Source organism: Lagopus muta, chromosome 19 (assembly GCF_023343835.1).
Source record: "Lagopus muta isolate bLagMut1 chromosome 19, bLagMut1 primary, whole genome shotgun sequence".
Lineage (NCBI taxonomy): Eukaryota > Metazoa > Chordata > Aves > Galliformes > Phasianidae > Lagopus > Lagopus muta.
This window is the reverse complement of record NC_064451.1, coordinates 3235806-3263442: the sequence shown is the minus strand read 5'-3', so window position 1 is coordinate 3263442 and position 27637 is coordinate 3235806. Positions and strand designations below refer to the sequence as shown.

The window sequence follows — 27637 nt, the reverse complement described above, 5'->3', positions numbered from 1 at the left end:
GTCACACAAAACCAGCAGCACAAACCTGGCTCTTGCTGAGATCGTCATCCCTCTGGACTTGCAGAATGTAGCCCGTCCTGCAGCTCACGTTGCACTGGGCTCCGTTGTACCACCCGCCCCCGGTGCAGTTCAGCAACGCGTTGTCGATCTCCAGCTTCTGGCAGTCTGTGGCTTCGCAGGAGTAATGGACACAGCTGTGGGGAGACAAGAAGTGGCATCTGCATTCAGTTCCTTTAGTCCATTCAAAAAAAAAACAAAAAAAAAGCAAGCTTGTGTGCCAGGCTGCAGGGATATGATTGCACGCCGGATCCACTCAGCAAATTGCTCCTGACCAACCAGCACACCCTTTAGCTGCATCTTCTGAAGGACAGGGGCAGTGGGAATGGTGATGACAACGAGAGCAAATGACGGGTCTTGTGGCAAAAGGGAAAGGCCTGCCAAGTCTGCAGAACGGCTTTCTGTTCTGCAACACTCTCAGAGAGAAACAACACAAACAACAGCAGCATGGCCTTCCTGCGCTGTACCAACATGCATCTGTACATGTGAGCAATCACATGCATCTGTACATGTGAGCAATCCTTCCAGAGCAGTGCCCCATCCGAGCTACAGTCTCTGCTGAATTCAAGAGTGCCTGATACTGCCAGTGATAACTGTGCATGTGTGTACGTGTGAGGAAGGGTTTCTCTTATCTCTGCGAAACTCGATAGCAATCAACACATCCACTTTATTCCACTTCACGGGGAACACCAAATATCAGTCGTGTAGCTGTGTTGATAAGCTCTTATCAAGCTCAGCAGCATGCTGTCATTTCAGATCTCTCTGGTTGCTGTCCTGCCATCCAGAAAATGTTTCCCCAGATGGAAACTCAGCGCTCTCCCTGCCGTGAATTATTCTAACATTCAGCATAACTTGTAAAAAGAGCATTTTGTTTTATTCCTGTATACTCGGAGATGTCTAGCAGACATCAGATCTTTAACCATTTCTGATGACCTGAGTCAAACATTTTAGCATATCGTGAAATGAAGTGTGGGACGGTCCCTCGGCTCCAGGGCAATGAAAGTATTGAGAATCCTAAAGAAAATGCAAAAATATTCTGCTGGATTTGTGACAGAGTTTCTGGGGTTAAAGACTTCTACAAAGCAATTTGCCTTTGCTGAGAGTTAAACTGAATTTAAGTTACATACAGCTAAATTCTGAGGAGGGAAAATCTTGACACCATTCACCAACTTTATGAGTGAAGAACCCAAAACACCAGAAGTTACAGAAGGAAGTAATGCATCAACACACATCTCTTGAAACTCATTACAAGCCAGATATTCCTATCTCCTAGAAAACAGGTTAAGAGCCACCAAAAAGCCATCCACCTCACTAAGCACAGGACTTAGCATGTCCATGATGTTTTGCTGTGTTCAAAGCATTGTGCAGACATAATCTAATTAATTTTCATGACACCCTTGTGAGACACCTGGGCTGGTGTTGTTATGCCCACATCAGCGATGGAGAAGCACATTTGCACATGTCTCTGCTGAGTTCCGTGCCAGGTGAAATGACAGCATTATGATCTCCACAGCTCATTTCTCTGTCCCAGACCAGTGCTATATGAGAAGTGCTTGCTGCCTGTAATTTAAGGTTGCTTGTTCAGTGGCAGCCCTTCCCTGCAGTGTGATGGGCTGTACGCAATTCCTACATTCAAACAGATCTTATTTTCTCACCCTGCACAAAGTACTGACATCAATGGGGCTGAGGAATAAGAATTCTGCCTCTGCACTGGCCAGCTCAGTACCCTCATACACAACACATAGCACGCGGTCTGCCAGCAGTATGACTGATAAGTGGTGCTCATCACAGAGCACGATGACCCTGCTTCCATAGGACCCCTCTCCACCAAGGGCTTCATACATGTTTTCCAGTCACTGCAACTCACTGCTTGACCTACAAATTTAAACTGCCACTGATTTCACTTTTCACTGATGAGTAAGGCTGTGCATGAGACGGGGGAAGAACAACTGGCTGGTACATCCTAGAGCCCAGGTGGCCTCCTCCTGCAGGGAAACAAGGTGAGAATAGACAATGCCCAATATGAATCAAATGCCCAATACAAATCAGCCAAGAGCATGAACTGCAGCACGTGAGGCTGCCCAGGGCAGCTGGGTAGTCACCAGTTGAGTACATCACCAGTTAATCAGATGAGTGTCTGAACATGGACGCTCAGAGAGCGTAACCGATGAATGATGCTTCACTGAATCCTCACCACGTGTCCCAGTTCACCTACATGTGAAATCTAAGCATTATTTCATTCCCCTCCATTTTTCAGACAGTGAAGCTGCCATATGAGTTCCTTCCATGCCAAGACTCCAGAGACAAGGAAGTTGACTCATTGAGGAAAAACATGAACATCGCCGCCAAGCCATTCTCAGAAGCACAATATTGCAAACCTTCATGCCCATTGCAAAACATGCAAAATCTGAAAACATTTTTGCACAAAACTTGGAGAAGTAAAATAACAGAAGACCTCTTTCATATAATGTCTCATGTTAACCAATGTTCAACGCACCGATGTAGAACTGAATTCAGGCTTGAATGGCTTCCAAAGGAAGGATGAGCCTAAGAAAACTTTTGCAACTTGCACAAAGAGAAATCTGGAGAAACGTGGAGCAACACAAGAAGTGGCATTGCTTTCCATTTCCTTCAATGTAAAGGAGAGAAAGAATCTAATTTCTAGAGTTCAGATCAGGACACCAGATGAGCAAGCCTGGGCTTAAAAGTCCTACAGAACTGAAACGCCACAGACAAAGGCATTAAGAAACACTTATTGTGATGTTCTTCTTTCTGTTTACAAGTCCCCTTGTGGTCTTCTTAACTGGCCAGGGAACATTTTTAGCCACCCCCCCCCAGGCTCCAGATTATGCCTTGGTTAGCAGATCATCTGGGCAGCTCTCTCTGTCTGTAACTCTATATGAATGACTTCAGTGACAAACAATACAACCATTCACTTTTGTAAAAAAACAACCACTGCCACCAAATGTTTCTAATTTAAATATTTCTGGTTCTCTAGCTACTGGTTCCAATTTGGTATCAGCTACTGTCAGCCATAAATCCCAATGAATTTTGAAGTCACGATCTTGAATTGAGTTCTGCAAATGTGGAATAAAGGAGAAATGAATATCTGCAAGTAGGAAACTTAGACAAAGAACCCATCACATCCGTATTACAGAACTGTGGGTTACAGAAGCTCTTGCTTGGGTACTGTCATTTAACAGTGGTTAATCATCACATGTTCCAGAAACTGTGAAGTACTCTGGAAAGAAACAATATAGAGTATCTGAGCATTAAATCACTTCTACTATAACTGATGTTGCTTCCTGGCATGGGACAGCTCAACCCATTTTCTTGCAATCAAAACTGGGTGACTTCATCAACACTGCCTATTCCAAGTCATCCCTGGTCTATCCTGACTCCCCAGATGCATCTGGGAATTGCTTGCAAAAGTACTGGACAAAAGCCAGGAAAGTGACCCAAAGACCACTCAACATTCCAATATAAATAGGAATCAAGCTTTGATGCCTGGCTTATTCTCTGACGTTGTGTATTTTACCAGATCCACCTCATGATTCACCTGTTCCTGTTCTTGCTCTAAGAACGAACAACTTCCTAAAACAACATTTTTGCACCGCTGAGTGCAAGAATTTTTTTGTAGTTTCCACTGCCCGCAGTATGTTAAAAACACAGATCAAGACAAACCATTTCAGTGATGTAAAAAGCCCTGAGCTGTGTTAGTTTCACATGCAAGCTGAAGTTCTAAGCCAGTTCTTACTTTACTCAAATCCATTCTGCCCATCCCTAATCTAAATGAGCTCAGTCATTAGCCTCTAAATCTTTATTTCTCTGTGCCAATATTGGCCCCAGTTCAGCAAGGCACTTAAATATGTGCTTAACTTCAAAAGCATGGTTAAGTCCCAGTGATAGATTTGACTACAGGGGGATGTAAGCAAATAGCTGGAGGCTTTGCTAAATTGGGGTCTCGGTGACACAATCCTAGAAACATTTGTATTTTAACATGTTTATAGAAAATTGTAACAATTAAGTGGAACTCTTCCTTCCTCACACAAAAACAAACCAGCACTTCCTCCTTCGAAAAGCTTACAGCAGCCAAATGTTTTTTTCCTTAACCTTGGGGTCAAGCACTTTTCCAAAAACTCATCTTAACACAGTGCCCCAATTACCTGCTTCCTTAGCGACAGCTTTGGCACATATATATGCATAGGTGAGCATAAAGGAATGCAGCACACATCTGTGTACGAGAGAACTTCAACCATCATCCAGTTCACAAAGTCCCTGTTCCTCAGCCTAGGCCAACCTAGGCTGCAGACCTGGAGCATCCCGAGGTTTTGTTCAGTAGCACCATGCATACATCTCACACCATATGGCCTTCTGAGGGTGTTTCTGGAAAGATTTATGGTTACAGTAAGTTTGTCTTCTCCCTCTGAAGACAGGAGTAAGTTCTCTCTCTAATCCAAAGACAGATGTGCCATTTGGAGAAGCAAAGGCTGCCTTCACATTCTTTGCTGCAGCTTCAGAAGTGAAAAAGGTACGAACTGCAAGGGTGGCAATGAGTTTATTTTCTTTGGATTTCCAAATAAACCCAAATTGATCTCCTTGTACGAACACAAAAAACTCAAAGAAATCTACCTGAATCCTGGAGCAAGATGGGGACTGGTGAGCCTGTGCTGATCACGCCATTGGAAGAGCAGGGCAGCCCTGTTTGCATCACATCTGGTCCATGAGAGAGACCAACAGTGCAGACACCGCAGCCACGATCCCCTCAGCAATCTGACTGCAGTGCTGCCCAGTCCGACCCCAACAGCAATCCCAACAAACCCCTGGATGCAAACAGGTGGGGTCAGGAATGCACAACAACATTGAGATTTACTGAAAACACTCCATCCAGCCCCAGGTGAGCTGTGGGGGAGCAGAGGCAGGGCATGCCTGTCCCCACATTTGATGGGGCAATGGCCCCAGGGATGGGCTTGGTGCACCCCATATTGTGAGCTGTGCTGCCCAGGGGCCCTGTGGAGCCCATAACGCACTCAGGGCCCCACACACTGGGGCAGGCCTGGGTGCCTGTGTGCTCACAGCCCCGCCAGCTCTCCACAAACAAAGAAATGGCATCGCGTTCCACTTTAATAAAAGCCAAATGATGCCGTCTGCCAATTACCAAAATGGGGCGAAGGTTAAAAACCCACTGAATTATAACACATGTCACAGACCAAAGCTCCTATGATTAACAGTTCTGTGAGAAATTCATTAATTTCACCAGAACCAAGCTGACAGAGATTGTGCTTAATGACAGAACACAGGGCAGGGGGAAGGGGCAGGGGAAAGGCGGCCCACACAGTACATAGAAAGCTGCATTAAATAACAAAAACAGAGATGAGGAGACCTGTTCTTTTGGTATAAAAAGGAAAAAAAAATAACTACAGTTATAAAGGGCAATTGCGTTTGCTACACTACTGAAGATTTAATTTCTTGTTGGAGGAGCTGACAGCAGAAGAGAACAAGACAGAGCAAAGGGGATGGAGTGGGCTCCTCCTCCTTGGGACCAGGTGGGATGAAGGGGGAATGCTGCCCCAGGAGAAGGCAGGGAATGCCTTGCCAGGCGTGGGCAGCCCCTGCTCTTGTTTCCTACATGGCGACAAAGTCAAAGTCCTGACTGGTGAGGAACCACTGCCAAAGGCAGCCCGAATGCACAGGTTTCCATGGTGCTCAAATGACCGCGTTGGGGGGAACGGTACGACTGCTTCTGCTCATCCCATTTCACTGCCACAGAATCATAGAGTCATTAAAGTTGGAAAGGACCACTAAGATCATCCATCTCTACCATGCCCTCTGACCTATATCTTCTCCACAAGGCTGAACAGGAAATAATACAAGCACAATCATTTCAGCTGCATAAGTACAAAAACAGTGCCAGAGAACTAACTGGTCGCCATATCTGGTCTGAGGAATGCAATGTGAAAATAAAGCTCATTGCTTTTACAGCCCATCTCCAGCAGTTGGGTAAAGCTTGTGGTCAGCTGTGGCAGAAAACAACAACAACAACTGGAAAAACACAACTGGAAAGCACGGAGAATTTTCTTAAATCCTCTATAAACGCCTTCAGAAGGATGGAATGGATTTTCAAAAAGAGCTAACGATGGCTAAGGACAGCTACCTATAAAGTTGGATGGGATTTTTACATTTAAGCTCCTTTTTCTCTTTTAAAGTATAAACTGTAATGCATATTTTGAGGAGGAAAAAGAAGAGCACGTGTTTTATTATCATTTATTAGGTTGCCCCTAACTCATGGGAAAGATCCATTCACCCTCATAATAAAAACGGTGTTCACATTTAAGGGCCAATATATTTCTTTTCACTCACATATTTAAAGTCTGCACCCTTGCCTAGAAGTGCCTGTATCTGCCTATAAATCCTCTCCAACCAAAATAATTCTCCTTGAAGAGAGAGAAATAATATCTCTTGTAGAGAGAAGCCAAAAAGCGGGCAAAAATATCCATGTTTACCTAAGGAAAATGAAAGCGGTGAAGTCAATGCTTGTGCACAAGAAGGAAAAGTTCCTTTCAAAAATAACTAAATAAAAAGAAATTGTATCAGGCAAATGCAACCAGTGGGGAAAGGGTAGTAGGAAGTGTGGGCTGCATGGGATCATGCTCAGATGAGGTCTGGCAAAGAACATGAGTGGTAAAAGGGGAGTACCCAGCCCCTAACCTGGTTAAGATGAATACAAGAAGTCCTTCTCTATGTTCTCACTGGGGAAAACAATGAAGCAGAAAGGGAGCAAGGGGCCTTGATGCTCACCTGCCTCTTGGCTGCACAGCTCAACACACAACATCTTGGAACTGCTTAGAGCTCATGGTACAGAAGACAGCACACACCGTCACCCCAAATGATCTCACCACAGGGCCAGATGGATATCTTCCATTACAGCACTGCACTCAGTGGAAAAAACCCCACTTGATTTCAACTGGCTTTGGATCAGGGCTCTCTTTCAGTCTCTGGTTCCTTGACTGACATGGGCAGCTCAAAGTCCAACCCAGCACTGCAACCTGCAAGACCTGCAATGTTCCCCTGAACAAGAAGGGCAGTGGCTGATGTGTTAGAGAGCAAAGGGCTGGGACAGTGAGCTGCACTGGCAACACGAAACACTCCCAAAAATTCAAGGAAAAGGAGAAAAAAAAAAAAAGCAGCAAAGAGATGGTGATCCTTCTTCAGGAGATTTCTCAAGGCTGCGTCCCTGCACTGCAGAGGCCCTCTGAAGCTTTGCCTAAGGGGAAAGCATTTTTTAATAAGGAAATAACTTTCTAAACACAGAGCACTTCTAATTTCGTAAGTGAACAAACGGTTCAGTCCCCACTGCAAAACGAGAGGGAGGAATGCGGTCCTGTGCCCCCGTGTGCTCCCTGTGCTTTGCACCTTCCACAGGTCCTTCTCCCTCTTTTTCTGTCCCTCCTGCACTGGGCTTTGGCCAAACATGCACAAACTGCACTTTTCATCTGCAGCTCGGTGCTGCTGTCTTTGGGCCTCTCCATTTACACAACCTACTGCACGGAACGATCAGACTCCTTGAATCTAGGTCAGAACACACTGACTGGATTGATTTAGCTATAGATATACTCTTTTTTCTTTTTTTTTTCCTCTTTATTATTATTTTCCCTTCCCTCTCCCCTTTCTCACCCTCCCCCCTTTCCTGGAATCAAAGCAGCTCCTAAAAGCACGCCAGAACATTATCAAAAACCTGACAGCCTGCTTAGGAGGCTGAGCAGAGCTTTGCTGGGATGTGCGACTTGTTTTACTATTGCTGCCGCTATGCTATGACGACCGCTCACAACTTGGAATTCACAGCAGGAAAAAAAAAATGATTCTTTCAGGGGTTTTGCTCAATTCTCCCCTCTTCTTTTCACCGCTCCGCTGAAAGGCTCCGCAAAGCTGCCGCACCAGAGGCCACCAAAGGTCAGCATCTCTGTGGGATGCTGTAAAGCAGAGACCGAGAGGGGTTGGTGGTGATCTATTGATGTGTCTGCAATAACAACAAGAATAAAACGGCAGCCATAAACCTTTCATCCTGGGGGGTCCCACTGAGCTTTTCAGAACGCGGGAAGGATCCGGAGAGGTGCGGAGGGCACTGCCGCAGCCGTGGGAGCACCGCAAGGCTGGGAGCGCGGGGCTGAGCACCAGGCAGGATGCAGGGCATCACTTTGTGCCTGCATGGACGCTTCCATGGGAGGTCCCCCCAGCGCTTCAGCAGCACAAAGCCGGCCAGATCCGGGCCGACGTGTGAGCGGCTGCAAGCGGGGGGACGCACGGGGTGTTAACTGGCCCCAATTCCAAGCGCAGGATAAAGGAGGGAGGAGAAAGGAAGAGGAAATAATTCACTAGCGGTATCCTATACGGGTTAAATGTCCCATCCATCCTGCTCAATAAGAACAGCGCCAGTTTCTCAGCGGCAGCACAAAGGGGTCAGCAGGGTTCAGGCTCGGTGCCCCCCTGCCCTCCCTGCCCGGTGTGGGGCGGTGGGTGGGGGCGAGGGCGCGGGCCGGCGGCTCACCTCTGCTCTGCTGGGCTGTACGTCTGTCCTCGCTGGCAGCTGCTGACGGTGATGGGGTCGAAGTTGTGGAAGGAACGCAGGGCCACCCCGGAGATGGCCACAAACTGGGAGCTGAAGCTAATGAGGACAGCCTGGGTGTGATAAAAAGGGTGACTGAGGTCATGGATGACGGGGATAATCAGGGGATTGTTCCTGCAGCTCAGGACGTGGACACCTGCCAGAGGAGAGACAAGATCAGAGGAAGGGTCAGAACGAGCACAATCACTTCCCGAAGCCGTGAGCACTTCAGAAGCATTTCACCCATAGGAATGGCCCTATAGAGCTGAAAAGTTATGGTAAGCTGCCTGGAGGGGCTTCCCAAATCGCTCTGGAGAGCTTAGCACAGAAGTATATCCCTGCAGACAGCTGAAGAAAGGCTGCCATTCTCTCGGTGAGCGCGGCAGACTCTCTTTAGACCACAGCCACATTTCTATTGTGCTCTGTTAAATCAGGAGCAACCATCACGGAGGAAGCGGAGTTGAGCTATTGCGAAACCAGTCGGAGGGGACAGTTGGAGCCTTTATCCCGTGCATCAAATGGGACCGGCAGGCTGGGTGGCTTTGTGCACCATGGGCAGTGCACCAGTGGCTTGTTTGTAGCTGTGCATGTCATTAGCACCCAACATAAAACTTTTCCTCCTTTTTTTTTTTTTTCTTTTGCATGACCTGTATGCCAAGTGTGCTCAGTTTTGCTTTTCATTAATGGTTTCCAGCCTTGGGATATCTCGCTCTTTCCTAAAAAGGGCAAAGGTGGTCCTGAAAAGAGAAGTGAGGGTGATGGACCCTCTGAAGATTTCACAGGTGACAAGAATTGCATCTCAAGAAAATAAAAGCATCTCAAGAGGTTGAGGTGCTCAGCAGCACCAAAGAGGTGCTGAGGGGACTTTTCAGACCCATTTCCAGCAGAGCAGGTGCTCGTGGCCATCAGGATGAAATCCCCACCTGACTTCCCACGGGCCCAACGCACCTGGGGGGCAGCTGAGAGAACAGACAGCCGCCTCCTGTCCTCAGCACCCCTTCCTGCAGGCTCAGGCTGGGTGGCTGACAGCAAAGCCCTGCCCCAGCAGCTCCGTGGCATCGCGCCGAGGATCCGCTTGGCTTCGGCTCCACTCACATTGCTGGAGCTCCCCCAGCAACGGCTTTGGCCCAGGCCCTTTGGCTACCCCGATACGCTCCCGACTTTGAAATAAAACAAATCCTATTTGCATGTTTAACTGGCTCAGGGATCACTATTATTATTATTATTTTTTTCCAGTTCAGGTTTCTTGGTTCAAAAGGGGAGGAATTTAAAAAAAAAAAAAAAAAAAAAAAAAAAGTTTTCATTTTTTTCTCCTTAGAAAGTGATTTCCTGTGAATTAAGACAGATTTCTTTAAACATCTCCTACCTTCTCCTTTAAAACAATCCTTCTGTAATAAAAATAAAAAAAATACTAAAAAAAAAAAGCCAACATCTCATTGTTTTGGTCTTTATTTGACCCTGAAATAACCCCCCTGTCTACTTGCCTCCCACAAGTCTTTTGATATCAGCTCCTTGTGGAACGGTGCACGTTTCTCACTTACAAACAGGTGCAGTTAATACTTGAAATCCTGAGTTCCCAAATTCCTTGGAAGTTTCTGCCTTCTCTGATGGAAAGCCAAAAAAGATCTTATGGTATGAGGCTGTTTATTCACTTCAGTTTCATTCCTTGCACTCAGGTGGTGTCCACAACAAACCAGACCTCAGAGCTGTGCTGCAGTTGCTGGTGCTTTCTGATCCCAACAACTTAAACAGAGGCTTAACAAGTCAAGTTCATTTAATCAACCTGACTTCATCAGCAAAAAAATCACCCAGGACAGCACAGGGGCCCATGGCAGGGCAGTGAGAGCTGTCCACATTTGCCCCCATTGCTCTGTGTCCACCTTTTGAGCCCTCAGTGCCCCTTGTAATGCACCCCAGTATCTACAAATACTCTGAATTAACAATGCTGGTGTTTGGCATCCCAGCCTCTCCATCTCCTACCAAAGCTCAAAAGAAGTTTCTCATTATTTTCTGGGAGTCCACATGGAAAAAACCTCGTTCTGGTCAGAGAGGAAACAGAACTTCTGGATACACTGCAAACTTTGCTCGTGGGTGTGAGCTTTAGTGCACTGAGGACTGACCAAGCTTTAAAACACTGCTTCTACCTTCTGGCTGGACTTGTCATTTGCAGCTGTTTAGGGCTGGCCAACTGTCCTGCATCCAGTGTATGCCAAAGTTTGAATCTCAGCTGCAGCTTCCAGCTTGTTGCTGTGATAATTCAAAAATATCAAATGAAACATAGGGGAAAAGGGCTATGTGCTGCACTGAGACCTCAGTGAAAGCAGCAATGGGAGCTCTGCCTGAGTGAAAAGTACTGGGTAACCTACCTACACCTCTCCTCTGCTCCAGGAGAGCCTCCCTGAGAAGGTCAGAGGGGCTCTTCTATGATGAAGGGAGCATCTCAGCCGGGGAGATCTGCAGGCATCGGCTTAAACCGTGCCAAAGCCATGTCGCAACTTCATCCAGGATTTCATAACCTCACCCTCAGTTTCCTCTTTGCTCCTCTTTCTTGTTCTCTTTCTCTCATAATCTGTGTCTTTACAAAATATTGCATTAAGTATTTGTTGGCACGTTTGAGTCTCCGTCATTTATTTCTCAGAGGGAAAGAGCTATGTGCCACTGTTTTGCAAATGGAGGATAAAAACCAATCCAGGGCTCTGGCCAACTGGGAGCTATTCTGACTCAACCTGCACAATTGCTCTGAATTTCTCTTTGTTCTCTGACAAGAGACAACACTCACACTGTCTTTCTTTTGTTCTACATCCCACCAACATTACATATTACACTGGACAGTCATCCAACACCTTTCACTTATGCGTGTCCCTTCTTCTTGGGGTTTGAGCTTGTTGAAACCACAAAATTCTGGGCACAGAAAGCTGGGGGAGGGGGATGAGTTGCCTTAAAGCTTTCAAGATGGCACTGTCAGCTTTCTTCCCAGTTCATAAAAGGGCAAAGGAAGGCTGGAAAAGAACTTCACAAGCCCTACCCTGCCCACAGAGCTGGGAGCCAGGGAGAGCTCCTTGGTCCTCAAGCTCAAATGCAGATGTAATCAGAGCATGAGACACAACTTTCCCAGGTATTTGTCCTCGAAGCAGAGGTACAAACAGTCTACCCAGGGACTTCACCATGACTAGCAGGTCCATAGCTTCTGCCAGGCACAGGCTTGAGGCAACGCATCTCTCATCCAGCCCACGTGGACCTTGTTTGACCTTCATCAAACCTGGCACATTTTGCCCTAGGTGAACTGATGTTTCTCATGAAGAGGCTGTTACCCCAGAAAGAAAAGGATCTGTATGAGTAATAAAGCTTTTCCATTGTAAGGCATCAAAGCATCTTGATGATGATTTTCTTACGCTGGACAATGGCACTAGCAAATGGCCCTCACACAGCTGGCTCAGCAGCCATCCCTGGATCCCTTCCAGAGCTTATGGGAGGTATTACAATGAAGCTTTAGAAGATGCAGTTTCCAGACCATTAAACAGCTGTGGAAACCTCCCTGCGAGCAGGGCTAGATGCAGCCCCTTCTGACCGGGCAATCCAACCAACTACACCTTGTGAAACAGAAGCATTTGCTGCTCCAGCTGCCACAGAATGGGGTTAATGTCTCTTTCTCTGCTACCAGCAATTCATCTGTATCACTGTAAATGTCCCTCCGGGGGGGTTCTCTGCATGAAGCACTAACGTGATCTTATTCTAATGACTAAATGGGAACTAAACTCTTCTGAAAATGGAGAGGTATGGAGAAATGTCTGGGCAAAATGTTCCATCGCTTTCCACAGACTCCAGTCAAACTCAGGTCTTGGGGCATTAAGCAAGCATTCTTTCTGTCTGACCTTGAAAAAACTAAGTTGGAGTACATGTCATAATTTGTGAATGGAGCTTCCATTACACTAGCAATAAAGAGGGCCTTAAATTCAATACAATCTCACCCAGATCGTGGCTTTGCTCTTTGGTGTCAAACAGCTGCACACCAATGGTCTCCTGCTTCTGATCCAGGTAATAGGTCCCATCAGTTACCAAGTGGACAAGGACTGCTGCAGCCACCATCGGCGTGGAAAAGTAAGCCTGGGAAAACAAAAGCCCCACATGGGTTTAGATGGAGAAAAGTGCAGATGTGCTGTACTTGAAAAAAATACAAAGAGCCAATGTTGAACTATTAAAAGATCAATTTTCATTCCAGGTCACGGAGACGTCTTCTCTTCCAATCTCTCCTACACAAACTAGCTTAAACTGGAGTTAAAAAGCCCTGCAGCTGGAGCTGCAACCTCTAAGAAACTCTCTAGACCTGCCACAGGAATGGACTTCACCACTGACTCCCTAGATGGTGTTCAGAGACTTTGTTTTGCCATTTCCCACTAAACATACTTCAAAGAAAGTTGCTGCTTGGCCCTGGGAAGGCAGTCCCATGGTATTTTGTCTAGTGGAGCAACTTCATACAAGCAGGCAAAGAAACGCGTGTTGTTCACAAGTCTTACTGCTTACCTTTAGCCAGAAAATGGTCTGTGCCATGTGGGAGTACTGGAAGTTGGCAGTGCAGGGATACCAGGCATACTGGGAAACACCATCATTCAGGTCAATCACCTTCGTGCGACACGTCTGAGGGAGAAAGAAGAAACATCCAAACAGATGTAGGTGTCAGCAGGGAAGGACTGTGACTATTTAAAGCAGGGGAGAAAAGTCCAGGTGCACTGCTAGGATAAAATAATACACACCAGTGACATTTCTAAATACCACGAGGTTATTCAAAAGTTAAGTTTCCAGGTCTTCCACCTCAATGAGAAAAACCGAAACATAAAAAGGAGCAAAAGGCTCACAGCAGCCGGATGGCAGCCAACAGTTCCCTCTTAATTTGGTACAACAAGGGCCTTGACAGCGTGCAGCCCAGCTCTGCTCCCACCCAAACAGACCGCAGCTCTTCCCTCTGGACTCGAAGTGACGACCGCTTCTGAACATGCCAACTCCAAGCACAGACAGTCTGCAGATGCTCTCCACAGTACTCAAGCAATGTCCTATTTAAACCTGCATGTTGCTGTAACCCCAGGGAAGCCACAGATGGCCATATAAACTTGGAAAGAGGCGTAGCCAGGAAAGTACAACCCAATTTCAGCAAACTCGTTTCTCTTTTTGTTAACTAGTTTCTGTAATTTGAATCGTTTTCTTATATCTACAGTACTTTCCATGGCAGGCAGCAATGGGATTATTATTTCTCTTTTCAGTGAAGAACGAGTAGATGAATCCCAAATGCTGGCACAGATGAAAAGCCCAAATGAGAGAATGCCTGAATTTAAGTACCACAGTCTTGCAGTGCCATCAATATCTAGAAACAAAGCTGCAAGAAATGGTAGGATTTACCCTGAAACCGCACAATGCAGTGATACTGCTTGAACCCAAAAAAAGAAAGAAAAAAAAAAAAGGAACATGCATGGCCACTGCCTTCATAAAGCCTTCATTCCCCAAGGAAGAACAAGAAAGGAAAGATGCACAATCCAAAAGACAACAGCTGCACTCCAGGACTGCTTTCATCAGAAGAATACCTGCTAACATCCACATCACTTGGGTAGCGGATGGGGAGGGAGGCAATTCCTCATGGCCACGCAGTGTGCTGGCAGCAGAGCTGCGAGTTGCAACCCGGGGGGCCCAGGCAGCCTGGTGGGTGTGCGACGTGGGGAGCCCGGGGCACAGGCACTTGCATCAGGTGCTAAGTGAAGCCACGTACTTTGGGGGACATTATGAGATTTCTTTCCAAGGCTGGAGAATTAACCGAGCAACCTGATGGTGACGTGCTGTCATTACAGCCATTCCCATAAGCAATTTTCCTGATTATTCAAACAAAATGAAAACCTTGAAGTATAATGAGGGTATTAACGGAGGTGCTTTTAATCTTTCAAAGTCCTATGCCTGCTTGGTAGCTGTGTGAGACCTCTTGGTCCCAACAGGCAAAGTCAGTGCAATACAAAGAGAGCCTGGGATGCCTGGGAACGAGAAACCAGATTGGCCAAGAGTGAGGTAATCACTTCTATAATCTGAGTCCCTCAAGATCCAGCACAGAGGAATCTATGGGCAAAACATAAATCAGCTTTAATGGGCTGGAAGAAGATTTTTAGTTTATTTATTTTTTAAAACAACTGTGACCAAGCTTCATTGAGGCTAGCCAGTGGATAGTGTTACATTTTACAGCAGAGCAAGGCTTTACATAAACTATCTTTGGCATTTGAAATCCAGGCCAGCAATTCGACATGTACCATTTCGCAATTCTCCCTTCTTGCATTTTCAGCAGCCTGTCTCTTGTTGGGAGCGTGGTTTTTATTTTAATACCTCTCCAGCTAGGGAATTTATCTTACCCACATCTGCAATTTATATGGTCAGAGAGCTCTTTGACATGAACAAAGGTCTCATTACTTTTATGTGATTTTGTTGTTATATCTCCTCCATCTCTACTGCTCCAAAAAGGTGGTTGAAACAAATAAGATTCCTGACATTCAGTGTGTTTTAAGTGCCACTTGATGGATGAGTGAAAACCTGTATTAAAAACTCACCCGAACCTTCACCAAAAGTTTGAATCAAACCCAAAATAAACCCCTGCTGAGGTGGATTGGAAATCTCTGATAACTTCTAAATGCCTTGTTTGATTTGTGTGCGTGTGCGTGAACTCCAGCACTTTCTGGTTCTGCCTGAGACTATCAGCAAAAACCTGAGCATAAAGAGCCTGTGTTGGAGGCTGTGCAGCCTTGGGAGAGTGTTCTGATTCCAGCAGGTTCGACTGGCTCCTTCCTGCTGAGGCTGATGCATTGCTCCTCAGTCAAGGGATTCCAAACAGCGCTGGGGTAAAGTGTTCTTCCATGAGAAGAGTATGATTGGCAAGTATGGGGAACGTCCAACGGATGCGATAGTAAGAGTGACTTCGAGAGCCTCTCTTACACTAGCTGCTATCCAGCAAACCCACCTGGTGCTAACATATTCCTTGAGATTTTAGTAACAACCTGATTAGATAAATGGTTCCAATAACCTACTTGTGGCAAACATATCCCCTTTCCAATTCTAACAAGCAACTGAGTGTCACTGAACAATGGCAAAGTCGGAACCACTTGCTCAGACAGCCTTTCACACCTCTGCCTCCAGGGCATCCCTAAAGATGTCAGCAGTGTGAAGGCATCTATTACTGCCATGCCATCACTCCTGAGCCACAGTTGAGCAGTACGGGACAGCTGCATGCAGGGGGAAGAAAACACACAAGAAAGGAGCACTAGGAGACAAAAAGATTAGAAAAAAAGCATCTCAGTCCATTTCAATGGCCTGGAAGACAGCATCACTTCTCCTCATGGCTACAAATTCAGGCTTAGGAGAAATAAATTATTTTCTAACATCCTCCTGTTTGCTACAATGATGAAAAACAGCAGTTAAAGCACCTGACAGCTGCGGAGGGAAGAAGGGATAGATGTACTTTTCATTTCAGGGTGTTACCACACACTAAAGTATTTGCTTTGAAGAATGACGGAATCAGGCAAGACTCAAAACTTCACTCACTAGGGCTTATCCAGGTTCTCAGCCCCACACAGCAATGAGAACCATAGGAGTCCAGCCTCTGTTCCAAACTATTTGGGGACTATTTGTGTCTACTTACTGGAAGCCCATGCCATACCCCTCCCTAGAAAGCTGCTTTCAATTAAAAAAGTTTATGTCTGTTCCTTTCAGAGGTTCTAATCCAGCTCGTCTCCCACCCACACACTTTGTACACAAACATCGAAAGACAGAATGAGCGTGGCCAGAGAGCACTGTGGGATCTTCTCACAAGAGGGAATGCCTGGAGGATTCCCTTTGACTGATTTACACAGCCCCCTGTCAATCACAGGGACAGCATGTTCTTCAAACCGCCTCTCCTGTTTTCCTTCTCTCACTCAAGGGGACCAAAGAATGTGTCAGCAGGAAGGGAAAAGTGATATATCAGGAGTGCTCAGTTCATTGCCACATCTAAAAAACATTCAGTATTGCAACCAGCTTCATTTCCTCGTAACGTTTTTTCCCTCCAGGTAATGTGGGAAAATTTGTTGAAGACCAAATTTCGGAAGGCAGCCTTGTGAATATTGGTCCTCGTGAATATTGGTCCAGCCATCCCATGAGTAACAGGTAGATTGCAGACAGCACCGCAGGATGTTCCACTGTAAGCCCACGCCAAGACCAGAGCAATGGTGCCTGCCTTTGGCCTCACAGGTTCAAAGTTGGAAAAGAGCTCTAAGATGACCAAGTCCAACCCCAACCCACTCTCACCATGCCCACTGACCGTGTTGATCAGTGCCACATCTCCCACCTCTGAGGACAGTGAATCCACTTCTTCCATGGGCAGACTGCTCAAGACCACTCTTTTGGAGAGGAAATTTTTCCTAATATCTAACCTGAATCTCCTCTGGCACAACTTAAGGCCATTACCTCTCATTGCATTGCTGCCATGAAATGTTTTGTTGTGTTGGAGGGTCTATTGCCAGCACACCACATGTTAAGGATCATCATTCCTGAGGGCTTGGCACGTGGTCCTGGGTACTGGGCTTCTCCAGCCCACATTGGTAAGGTGAAAATGATACTGCCCCACATCACAAAGGTATCCTGAAGGTAAATGCCACTGCCCCATCTCTGGAGACATTTAGGGCCAGACTGGGGCTCTGGGCAGCCTGACCTAGTGGCTGGCAACCCCACCCATGGCAGAGGGTTGGAACTAGATGATCTTTAAGGTCTACACCAACCTAAGCCACTCTGTGATTCTATGATAACCACAGAAAAGGTGCTCAGACGTTATGAAGAGATGCATACACGTGAAGGAGATGCCTCCCACAGGAGTGGGTTAAACACGCATCAATGACATCCGGCCCTGTCCTTCCCATTGAGCAAGCACAGCCTGACACCACAGGCTTTGCAGACACTGGAAGTTCTCAACTCTCACGTCGTTGTATCAAAAGAATCCTAAATGCAGACAGGCAAAACTGCTATTCAAACTGGGACGCTGCCCTGCTCAGCGCTGGCACCCGCGGTGGGAGCGGACGTGCCTGTCTGCATGCCCACAGGCGCTGAGCACAGCAAATCTGTCTTTTCCCCAGACCCATCTGTTCCCCATGGCAGGGCTTTCTCCAGACCATGTCTGCAGGCTACGTACGGCTGGGAATGGCCATCAGAAGTGTCTGTCCATCAGACAGCAAAGGGGGGATGTGGCTATCGTATCCCAAACACCACACTGCTGCCTCTCCCTCCCCATTCCTGTTGCCACTTCTGCACTGAGACAATGCTGTGGGTTTGTCCCATTTGCAAAATTGTAACCCCAAAACAAACAGGAGGAGGATCCACTGATAAAACTCACAGTAGCATCTATTTGTGGAGCACAGAATGTCCCAAGTGAGGCTATACAAGCACATGGAAACACTCACACACCGATAGGAGATCTGTGGAGGCACAAACAGGCATTCTGTTTGAAGATCCAGCTGAAGAACAGATTTCGACTGTACTAATGAACCCTAATTAGCCTATAATTTTTAGCATTCAGCTCAGCAGGATGTTATTTATATTTAACTCAACAAATACCAGAGCATCTCAGCCATGACACATGCATCATTTTAACACATCCCTTTTAGATGAAACCCTCCTCTCTTCACTGCCAGAAATGGAGCTGACCATTACCCAGACATTCTATTCTTCAGTATGCTATTATTCTTGCAGATCTAAGGTCAATTTTTCCCACTGATGGTGCGGTTGCTAAATATCAGAAAGGTTCCTGCCTGCTCACTGCCCAGTATTACAAGGCAGCTTGATTGCCACATGGACACCCCCAGTTTGCCTGCTGCAGCACAGACCTCCAATCTGTTCTGAAAGCTGTTGCACTGCTCTCCTCATTTCGGCTGGGAATTGGGTTGGAGTTACAGAAAGAAACAAAAAAAGAAATTGCCCATATTAGGGAGCACTGGACCATTAAAAAGGCCACCATTTGGGTTCCAACAAACACCACAGAAATCAGCCAATTTCCAAGATCATTTCAAACCTCTAGAGCCCACAGAGCTCAGATGGAAATTGTACACAAATAGTTTGATATACAGGACTTCAGAAACTTTGCTCAGGATTTTCTCCAAGGTTCTAATCACACAGCTTGTAGGACAAATGTCCTCACTGGTGTTCTGGATATGGTATTTCCACTCTTCTAGATTTTCCTGTCAGGAGATTCAGGTCAGCACCTGGCTGACCAGCATAGAATCACTGAGGCTGGAAAGACCAATAATATCACCCAGTCCAAGCATCACCCCATGCTTCTGACTGTCCTGGCCACTCAGTGCCACATCTGCCCTTTTCTTCAACACCTCCAGCAATGGCTGTTCCTCCACCTCCAGTCAGTATTGGGTCATTTCACGTCGGCTACCTAAATTTAAGGAAAACATTCAAAGTTATTTTATCTGAACTGGTATCTATACATTACTTTTCTGTGCAGAAACCATGGATTTACAACACTCTGTAATTGTAAACACAAGGAAGAAAAAGCAAAACAGATTCAGCAGCACAGACTAAAAGTGTAAAATCATGAAACTTGTGTCTTCTCCCATTCAGTAGCCTTCTATTCATCCTAAACAGCAACTCTCCCTGATCTCTGATATTTATAAACTGCAGCTTCTACTCCAAACCTCTCCTGGTCCTCTGTGCCTCATTTGTTTGCAGCAATACACTTGTTGAGTAGCGGTGCTTTTAAAGTGGCAAGGAATGAGTCTGAAACACAGCCTGCCTAAATTCTGTGTTCTTTGTCTGTTTTTGCCCATTTTGGTTGGGGTACTTAGAGGTCGGAAGGCAAAAGATGAAGAACTGTAGTGTGGTTGCTTTTCTCCAGGACAAAGGCATGCAGGCAGGTGATTAACAGAAAAGCCGTATCAACTGGAAGCTGATAAAACTCCCGAGGTAACACACTGATGCTGTATTACTCCCAGATTCAGTTGGCTCAAAAATAAGGGGAAATCGCATCTGTCCTTTTACCTGTGTAATGAAGAACAGGATCTGGTGGTGGGATTGAGAGGCTGGCTGTGTCTCGTGCAGGATGGAATAAAGCCCCACTGCCACTTGCTGCGTCCAGCACAGCCCCCTCCCATTTGAATCTGGAGCAGCTGATGGTGTCTGGATCTTGCAGGCCTGGCATTCAATTAGCCTGTTACTACAGTTTGCTTAACAAAGAACCACAATTTTCAGCTGAAGGACTGGCTGGATTTTTTATTAATTGAGAAATGACCTTTAAGTGTGTGGAAATACCAATGCTGGCATCTGTAGTTTGCTTGCAGTGTGACAGGATGATAAATTCCTCTACTTATACAGTAAAAAATGATAGTGTTCATTACCAAAGGGAAATTTTTCAGGGTAGAGTACTGGATGTAACACAGGGCTCCCATTCAAAAATGAGTGGGAGATGCAAGGGCTATTTTATTTTGTCATGTAAGTTGACTTAATTTCAGGAAAGCAAACGAGAGCTGCAGGGATTTCCATCAGATGATGGCCCAGATTGCATGTGCATCCAACGTGTGTTATTAACTTCAGCTCTCTCAAAAAAAAACGCAGTTATTTCACTTCCAAAGAGTCCATATAAGCAATGTAGTTCAGATTTTAAATCAAGCAGTCGCTGTTTAAGCTCTCCTTTGAATTTCTGTTATCTCCAAACTCAAAGCAAACTTCATTTAAAACAAATGAGTTAAAAATCAAAATCACACATGGTATACCTGAAAAAAAAAAACAACAACCTGTATATCAATTCTGACTGGCCCTCTCCCAAACCCACACTGGCTTTGACATCCAGCCAGGTGTAATCAAAATACGGAGGATGCTAGCTGGACCTGTGGAAAAACAATATGGAATTATAACTTTACAACAAAACCCTAACCAGATGATCTCTGCGTGGTTCAAAGGATCACCCCAAACACAGCACCTGAGTCAGGGCCAGGAACTATAGCAAAACAGCAAGAAAAAGAAGGGGATTTAATAACCAACTCATCTTTTGCACAGGCTCACAAGTATGTACTACCACTTGGAGCTCAGGGAGACAATTAGCACTTGCTCTTGCCTTGTTTTCTATTCAGCAATGCACAATGAGTGCGTGCAAAGGCAAGTGATAACTCACAGTGCACAGCAACACAGAGCACAATCTTATCAGAGGCACATGAATGTGTAACTGAGCCGTTTTCCTGCCATGTGCTCCTGGTTATTCACACCAGGTGCTTGCTCTTCCTTCAGCACAGCGACACAATGCGCAGGTGCTGCTCTCAAACAACAGCACTTTGCTCCCAGTGCTGCCAGCGTTTCACCTAGAAGGATTAATTCTTAGAATTAGCCCTGAATTGCACTCTCCTATTATATTCAGACTTCTAAATACGCCCACTGTTAGAAACAGCAGCCAAACGCAACCTGCTGGACAAACAGCATGAAGAAACAGCAAACAAACAAGACCTCATGCTCCACTTCTGTGAACATCAGTCTCATCAAAGTTAATTGACACTTCCAACCTGCAGCAAAAGCTCCGTCTAGAACTTCCACGTTGTTGCTCACCAACGTGTGAAGGCATTACAGACTGATAAGTGCTTTAGCAGACTGTATATCCATCCACTGGAGAGTGAGGTTAAACAAACACAGTAGCCAGAACATTATTGTTGGCCGCATCTTCGGTTCCAGAACTGCCTGTCTCTCACTTGAACCATCCCAGTCCATTGCAGCAAGTTGCTGCACAGAGCTACGGGCCAAGGCTGCTCATGGGGGGGCTGTGGTGAAGGAAAACAATCCCATCCCATACATTTTCACCACTGAGGAGTACAGCAAAAGGCTTTCATTTTTTTTTTTCCTCCTCCTTTTGATGGCAGTATTTCATTTGAGAGCAGCTGGCACCAAGAAATCAAGCTTTTAAATGCAGAATGTGTGCCACGTATTGGGAGGATCTTCAGTGTAGTTTTTTATTGTTGTGCTAGTGGATTTGACTCACTGGATCCATTGTAGCTTCGCTAGCTTGGCACTCCTGCAAGGCAAAGCAGGACCGAGCTTGTTACAATCTGCTCCGCAGTATCCCCTCCTTGCTACCAGAAGCAGGTCCCATAAACTGACTCCAATGAAGGAAGCAAGCAGCTGGCTGGACAAAGCCCCAAAAGCAACAACAAATCCCAGAGAACTTCAGCTTCACCTATTCAGAGTATGGGCACACAGAGATGCCTAGAAGCGTTTCTGATACAAAGACAGACGAATAGGAATAAAAAGCTAGGCAGCAGCTGCCACGAGGTGTGGGACAGGTGCCACTGGAGCAACGAGGACACTGCTGAGCTTTGCCTGTGGCCACAGAGAGCAGCCAAGCAGTGGTTAATGTCAGCTCCGACCACATGATCGCATACAGGAAAGGTCAAAAGAGTGATTTTTCATTTGAAAACATCTGTGTGTTTAAAGAACAAAACTTTCTCATGTGCAGAAAACTAGGGGTTTCCAGTGCTTTTGTTTCCAGAGTTAAAAGTTGTGTTTTTCAGCTTTCTTTAGGGTTAGGGACACGTAAACACACTGCACAAACCACACACAACCTTCTCAACAAAGCACTTCCCCAGGCAAGAAGAACTGGGGGTGCCAAGCCTCCCATCCCCATCTCATTTTCTCTCTCAGTTCAGCTCAGCTGTCCCTTGCTGTGCTCCCAACCAGACACCATGTTGCTGGCCTCTCCTATATGAGGACATCCACATGCCTCCAATCCCAAGGGTGGAGGCCTGCTCCGGCCTGTCACAGGCTTTAATTGGTCACACCTCAGGAGATGATGCATTGGGAAGAGGCTCCAAGTGTAGCAGCAATGGGAAGGCTGCAGCAGGGCTTGCAGGGTGCCGGCACAGGGAGCTGCACCTATGCTCCAGCTGGGCTCTTGGTTCCCTACCCACCTCCTCAGCTCCAGTTGAGACTAAACCAGTATGCAGCTTGCTTCGCTTAATACCAGAAGGCACAGTCTGTGGTATACAAATCAGAAGGTTCCCAATTGTTTACCTGAGTTTTTCCCATTGCAATGCTGAGGTAGTGGAGCTGCTGCCACACAGTCACATTTCTCAGGGTGAGCAGGGACCGTTGCTTCCTCCAGTCCACACATCTGCAGCCATGCAGAGCCATGGGTTGAGGATCTGGGGAAGCCCACCACCTCCCTTCTAACTCCAGTGCAGACCTGGTTGCTCAAAGGACCCCTGAGCTCCAACAGATCAAACCAGGAAACCACTTGTCCTCCAGCTGCTTTCACTGAGCTGCCATGGTGACTGAAGGACAAGCATCACCTGCATGGGAAGCTCACAGCTTCCTCAGCTTCACCACCTGTCAGGAACTCACAGCTGCCAGGTCTCAGCCTTTCCCACCAGAAACAACCACTAGGACAAAGGAAAGCTTCCATATAGTGAGGCCTTCCTCTTCTAGTAGGTGAAGGTCACAGTGTGAACACAGTGCAGTGCTCAGGAAAAGGTCTGCTTTGCTAGAAGGCAGCTTTTCAAATACATTTGGATGGAGAAAGGTGAAGAGAAGGGGTTAAATAGAGCCTTCAAAAGCATCTTGCTCATTAGGAATCCAGTAGCAGCTAGATGCTAAGGCATCTCCAGAAATACTAAACCACGACTTTCCCAACTAAACATCCAAACACACCTTGGAATTTGGCACTGGCTGCCCTCATAGGATTTTCATTACAGTTATTTTTTAATACACGCCACCAGGACAAGAGGGGCCCAGCTGAGGGCCGGTGGGGCTGTGGGCAAGTGACAGGGACACACGAGGTCACAGAGAATCAAACTTGCCTTGCATCCCCTGTGCAACCTTGACTAAGTTATCCCCAGGTCATGCTTCAGCTTCTGTATCAGAAGAGGGACCTGTGATGTTAATTACCAAAGCACAGGACAAGAAGAACCTCTGCCCCAAATGCTAATAAGCAATGACCAGCATGGCTGGCAGCTTGATGTTCTGCTGAAAGGAGGGCTTCTCTCAGGGAGCAGGTACATGTGTGCTGGTCATTGAAACAGCCACGTACAAAGTGGGTGAATTGCGTCTGCTTACCAGATTCACCACTGAGAAGACCTCAGAGGAAATGGTGATTCTTGAACTTCATGGGCAATTTTTATAAAAGAAGAGTGTTAAATTGGGGTTCCTCAGCAATTATGGCTCCAACGAAGGCAGCGTGCTCCAGGAACTTGAAGCAACACTGGAGTTTATCCAAGGGGTCCCCAGCTCAGGGTTTTTATTTTTGAAAGTCAGGTGAGGACTGAGGGACTGACTTGAGGGACTTTCTAACATGGCATGCCTTCAGGACAGGGCTGCATAAGCACTGTCATCCGAAAATCATGCCTTTTAGAGACATCTTGAGATGAACACCCCAAAATTGAGTGGCATGCAAAATATGAGGCCTCTCATGACAATGTGGGCAAAAATGCCTACAGTACTCCGAACAAGTAGTGCAGACAATCCTCCATTTAAAAGAAAAAATAAATTCCCTGCTACTGGCATGAGAAAGTTTACTTTCAGGCTTAAAGAAATGATCGTGTGGTTTTGAGGATGGCATTCCGTTCTGCTGAAGAATAGCACCCTGCCTGCCTGTCTATCTGTGGCTTTGTAGCTACATTACAATCTTGGAGAGCTCTGTTTACATATTTTACATGTTTTCTTGTGCAGAACATGAAACCAAATTACATAGTAAAGGATGTTACGGTTTCACTCCTGCGCACGCTTTTCCACCCTCTCCTTCCAATCATGTTTTAATTCCATCCAAAATAATTGACTGGGTATTTTTAACTGTGCTTGATTGACTGGCAATCCTTCAGGCAGGTTTGTTTGCTGTTGCACAGGGAAATCATGCAAAAGCTGGAGAAGCTACATGCCAGGGGGGTAGGGAGAGGACGGCCAGGGCGGGGGTGGGATGAGAAATGCCGAGAACCCTTCATGCATGAACAAAGCAGACGTGTCAATGCATTTATGCAAAATCATTCTGCTCTGAATGGAGAGGGACCCAAGACAAACAACCCGGATGGGATGCAGGAGAGCTATCCCACGCTTATGGCTGGACATGCTCTGCATCTAAAGGATGGTGAGCAGCAGAAGCAGACAGAGAGACTGGCAGGTTGAGGGGCAAGGGCCGAGGAGGGGGGTCTCCTTTCAGAGCAGTGCATGCTAACGAGCACTGCTGTGGTTGCAGGGTCCGGCTTTCCAGCTCGCTGATGCCGGGGGGTCCGAGCTGTTTTCAATTACAGCGTGTAATCTGGGTGGGCGGCTGGGTGTACAGCAGATATCATAAAATGGTAAGTTACTTCCTAAAGAAGCACATAATCCTTTACTATTATCCGGGACAATATTCCTTTCTTGCCTTTCTTCTCCTCGCCTCTAGCAACGACAAATGGGATGGAATTCTGCTCTCCTTTAGTTAATGGTACACGTCTCCTGGTCCTGGGAAGAGGCAGCACCAATTTCCGGCACCTGAGGATTTTTGGTTTGACCTTCGTCTCTGAAAAGGTCAGACCAAACCTCTCTGAGAGTACTGATCACTGCTTTGCTCTCTGCATCATCCTTTGTTTCTTTTATCTATTTTCTGTACTGTACACAAAGGGAACACAGTGTACCAGCCCCTGGTACTCACTGTTCTTTCCCCTTAGATGACTTGCATATGTGCTCTTGAAAAATTATTCTAAAAACTAGTGGGGGAGGGGAGTGGAAAGAAAAAAAAATCCCTTGAGTGTTTGGCAAAATTGCTTGGAATCTCCTCTGACATCTCATTGTGTTCTCTCTGTCCTCCCCTTACACAAATCAGTCAGAGGCTATGACATCAGGCATAGGGTCTGGTGGTACCACTGCCACGAGCACAGGAGCACTGTAAGATGGGATGCAGGGGTGAGAGGGAGGGATTCCACTGTCCATCCCAGCAGGAACAGGCAGCCAGGTGATGGGCAGCATCCCCTGCTCTTCAGCCAGCTCTGCATTGCCTTTAAGGGTAACACTCTTTCTCAGCCATCTCTCTTTTGTCAAACTATCCCATTTTTCTCTTTTTTTTTTTCTTCCTTCAGAAAACTGAGCTCATCTCTGAGCAGAAGCCACAGCACAGATGTGAGCACACATCTTTGCAGCATCCCTCACCTTGGCATGAACCCTCTGCATGGACCACATCCTCCAACGAGGCAAAGCAGCAATGCAAACACACGAAGAAGGACCAGTGGAGCTCCCCAGGCAAACAACATCACCTCGTTTGGCAAAAAAGATTGCAGCTTTCCCAGTAATATATGTGGGAAACAAGGTTTCTAGCTATTACAGCAAGGAGCTGGTGGAAGAGTTTTCCAGTAATTTTGTAATGGGAACAAAAGGCCAAACTGAGAGGATAAAATCTGGTTAATTCACAAACAGGATGATGTGAAGTGGCTGAAAGAACTAAAATGCAATGGATGTGTTGATCCCAGAACCCCCTTCAGGTCTGTGCTCACAGACACGGCTCTTAGCCAGCCCTGAGCAGTATTCTTTTTATCCAAGATATGAGCAATGCCATTTCAAGATCTCCTGAACTTCCTGGTCCTGGGGACACCTGGGCCTAACAATGCCCAGTGCCTGCAATGTCTCTTAGGGAAAGCGAGGTTCAATACTCAAACAGTTGCTTCACCTTTCTGATTTTCAAGTCTATTAAATGGACTGGAAACCAGAGAATGTGGCTGTGAAAAGGCTTAATTAATCCGTATTCACTGAAAAGACATGAAATATACCATAGCTTAAGGCAGGTGCGTTCCCCAGAGTTCCCCTGCCTGAACTCATCCGAGCTTTGAGCTTAGGGATGCCCTTCCCCAGCTCCTGGTGCAGGAGGCTCTGCAGTATTTGCGGGACGGCTGAAAGAAGGACTCAGTTTTGGGCTCCCTTGAACTAATTTTTGACTTGGAAATTCTCTGAACTGTGGTGCATGAGCCAGCACTGGAAATGTGCTCAGACGAGTACAGCAAAGCTACATTCCTCTTGCGGCAGCCTGTGCAGTGTCCAGTTCATCTTTTTCCAGAACTGGTCTCTGATCACTCATGGTTCCTCCATTAATGGTTTTTCTTAGCAGGATTTTGTACTCAACCTCCAGAGATCAGCAGTTCAAAGCCTGGCTCAGCTATAAATAACAAAGACATTTGCGAAGCAAATCATCTTATTAAAAATGGGGATCTTTTTCTCTTCCACCAACCAAATAAAACCCTTTACCGTTGAAGAGCAACAGGACTTGGCTGTGAATGGGGAAGTTCAAAAAGGGCCACTTGCAGAGCCGACAGACAGACACCCTCCCTCTTCTCAGCAAGATCACCCCAAAGGAAAGGAATGGCTTCTCCATTAAAAGTTGCAGGTTTCCTTTCTCCCCACTCCTGTTCAAGATTGCCCTATTTGCTGGCTTTGCCGGATCTTTGGGGAATTATCTTCAGAGTTATATTTATTAGTCAAAGTAAAACTGTGTGGCAGAGAACTCCATCATTTTTCCCTTCAATTTTGTCACAGTATTTTCTTACCAGCCTTGAAGCTTTTGCTCTGCCATGCTACTTCTTCCAGTATTCAAAATATTTTTGTGCTCTCGCCTTCTCCTTTTGTTGGAAAGTTCAGGTATATGCAATTGCTGACATCTTTCTCTGGACAGCTGAAGACTATGTTTGTTGAAGTGAGTCTAGATGAGTGCAATTGTGGGAACTGCAATAGGGGCAGGAGGGGGCCTCTATTTGTGGGAAAGATGTAATAAGAATCCTCTTCCACAGCTTCTTACTCCATAGCAGCCCCTGTGGGGTACGCAGGGGGAGAGCAGGGTGTGTTAGTGTGGGAAGAAAAATGAATCCCAGGATGTGTGCATCCAGCAGCCTCAGGAAAGAGCCCCCTTTTCATTAACTGTGCCTAAGATGTGCAGTTCTTCCTGCACAGGGGAAAAGCCAGTACTGACAGTGATATAGGAAGAAATATACATATATA

The 27637-nt window shown here is 46.3% G+C and overlaps 1 protein-coding gene across 2 annotated transcripts in view; it reads right to left on the bottom strand.

The window, feature by feature from the left end:
• Positions 1-27637, bottom strand: part of PAPPA (pappalysin 1) — a 167177-nt gene that overhangs the window by 36289 nt on the left and 103251 nt on the right. For both annotated transcript variants that reach the window (XM_048965610.1, XM_048965609.1), the window contains exons 11-14: positions 13181-13294; positions 12628-12763; positions 8603-8816; positions 26-194 (exon numbers count right to left, since the gene is read on the bottom strand). In XM_048965610.1, coding sequence (XP_048821567.1) covers positions 26-194; positions 8603-8816; positions 12628-12763; positions 13181-13294 — 633 coding nt within the window. The remainder of the gene's footprint in view (positions 1-25; positions 195-8602; positions 8817-12627; positions 12764-13180; positions 13295-27637) is intronic.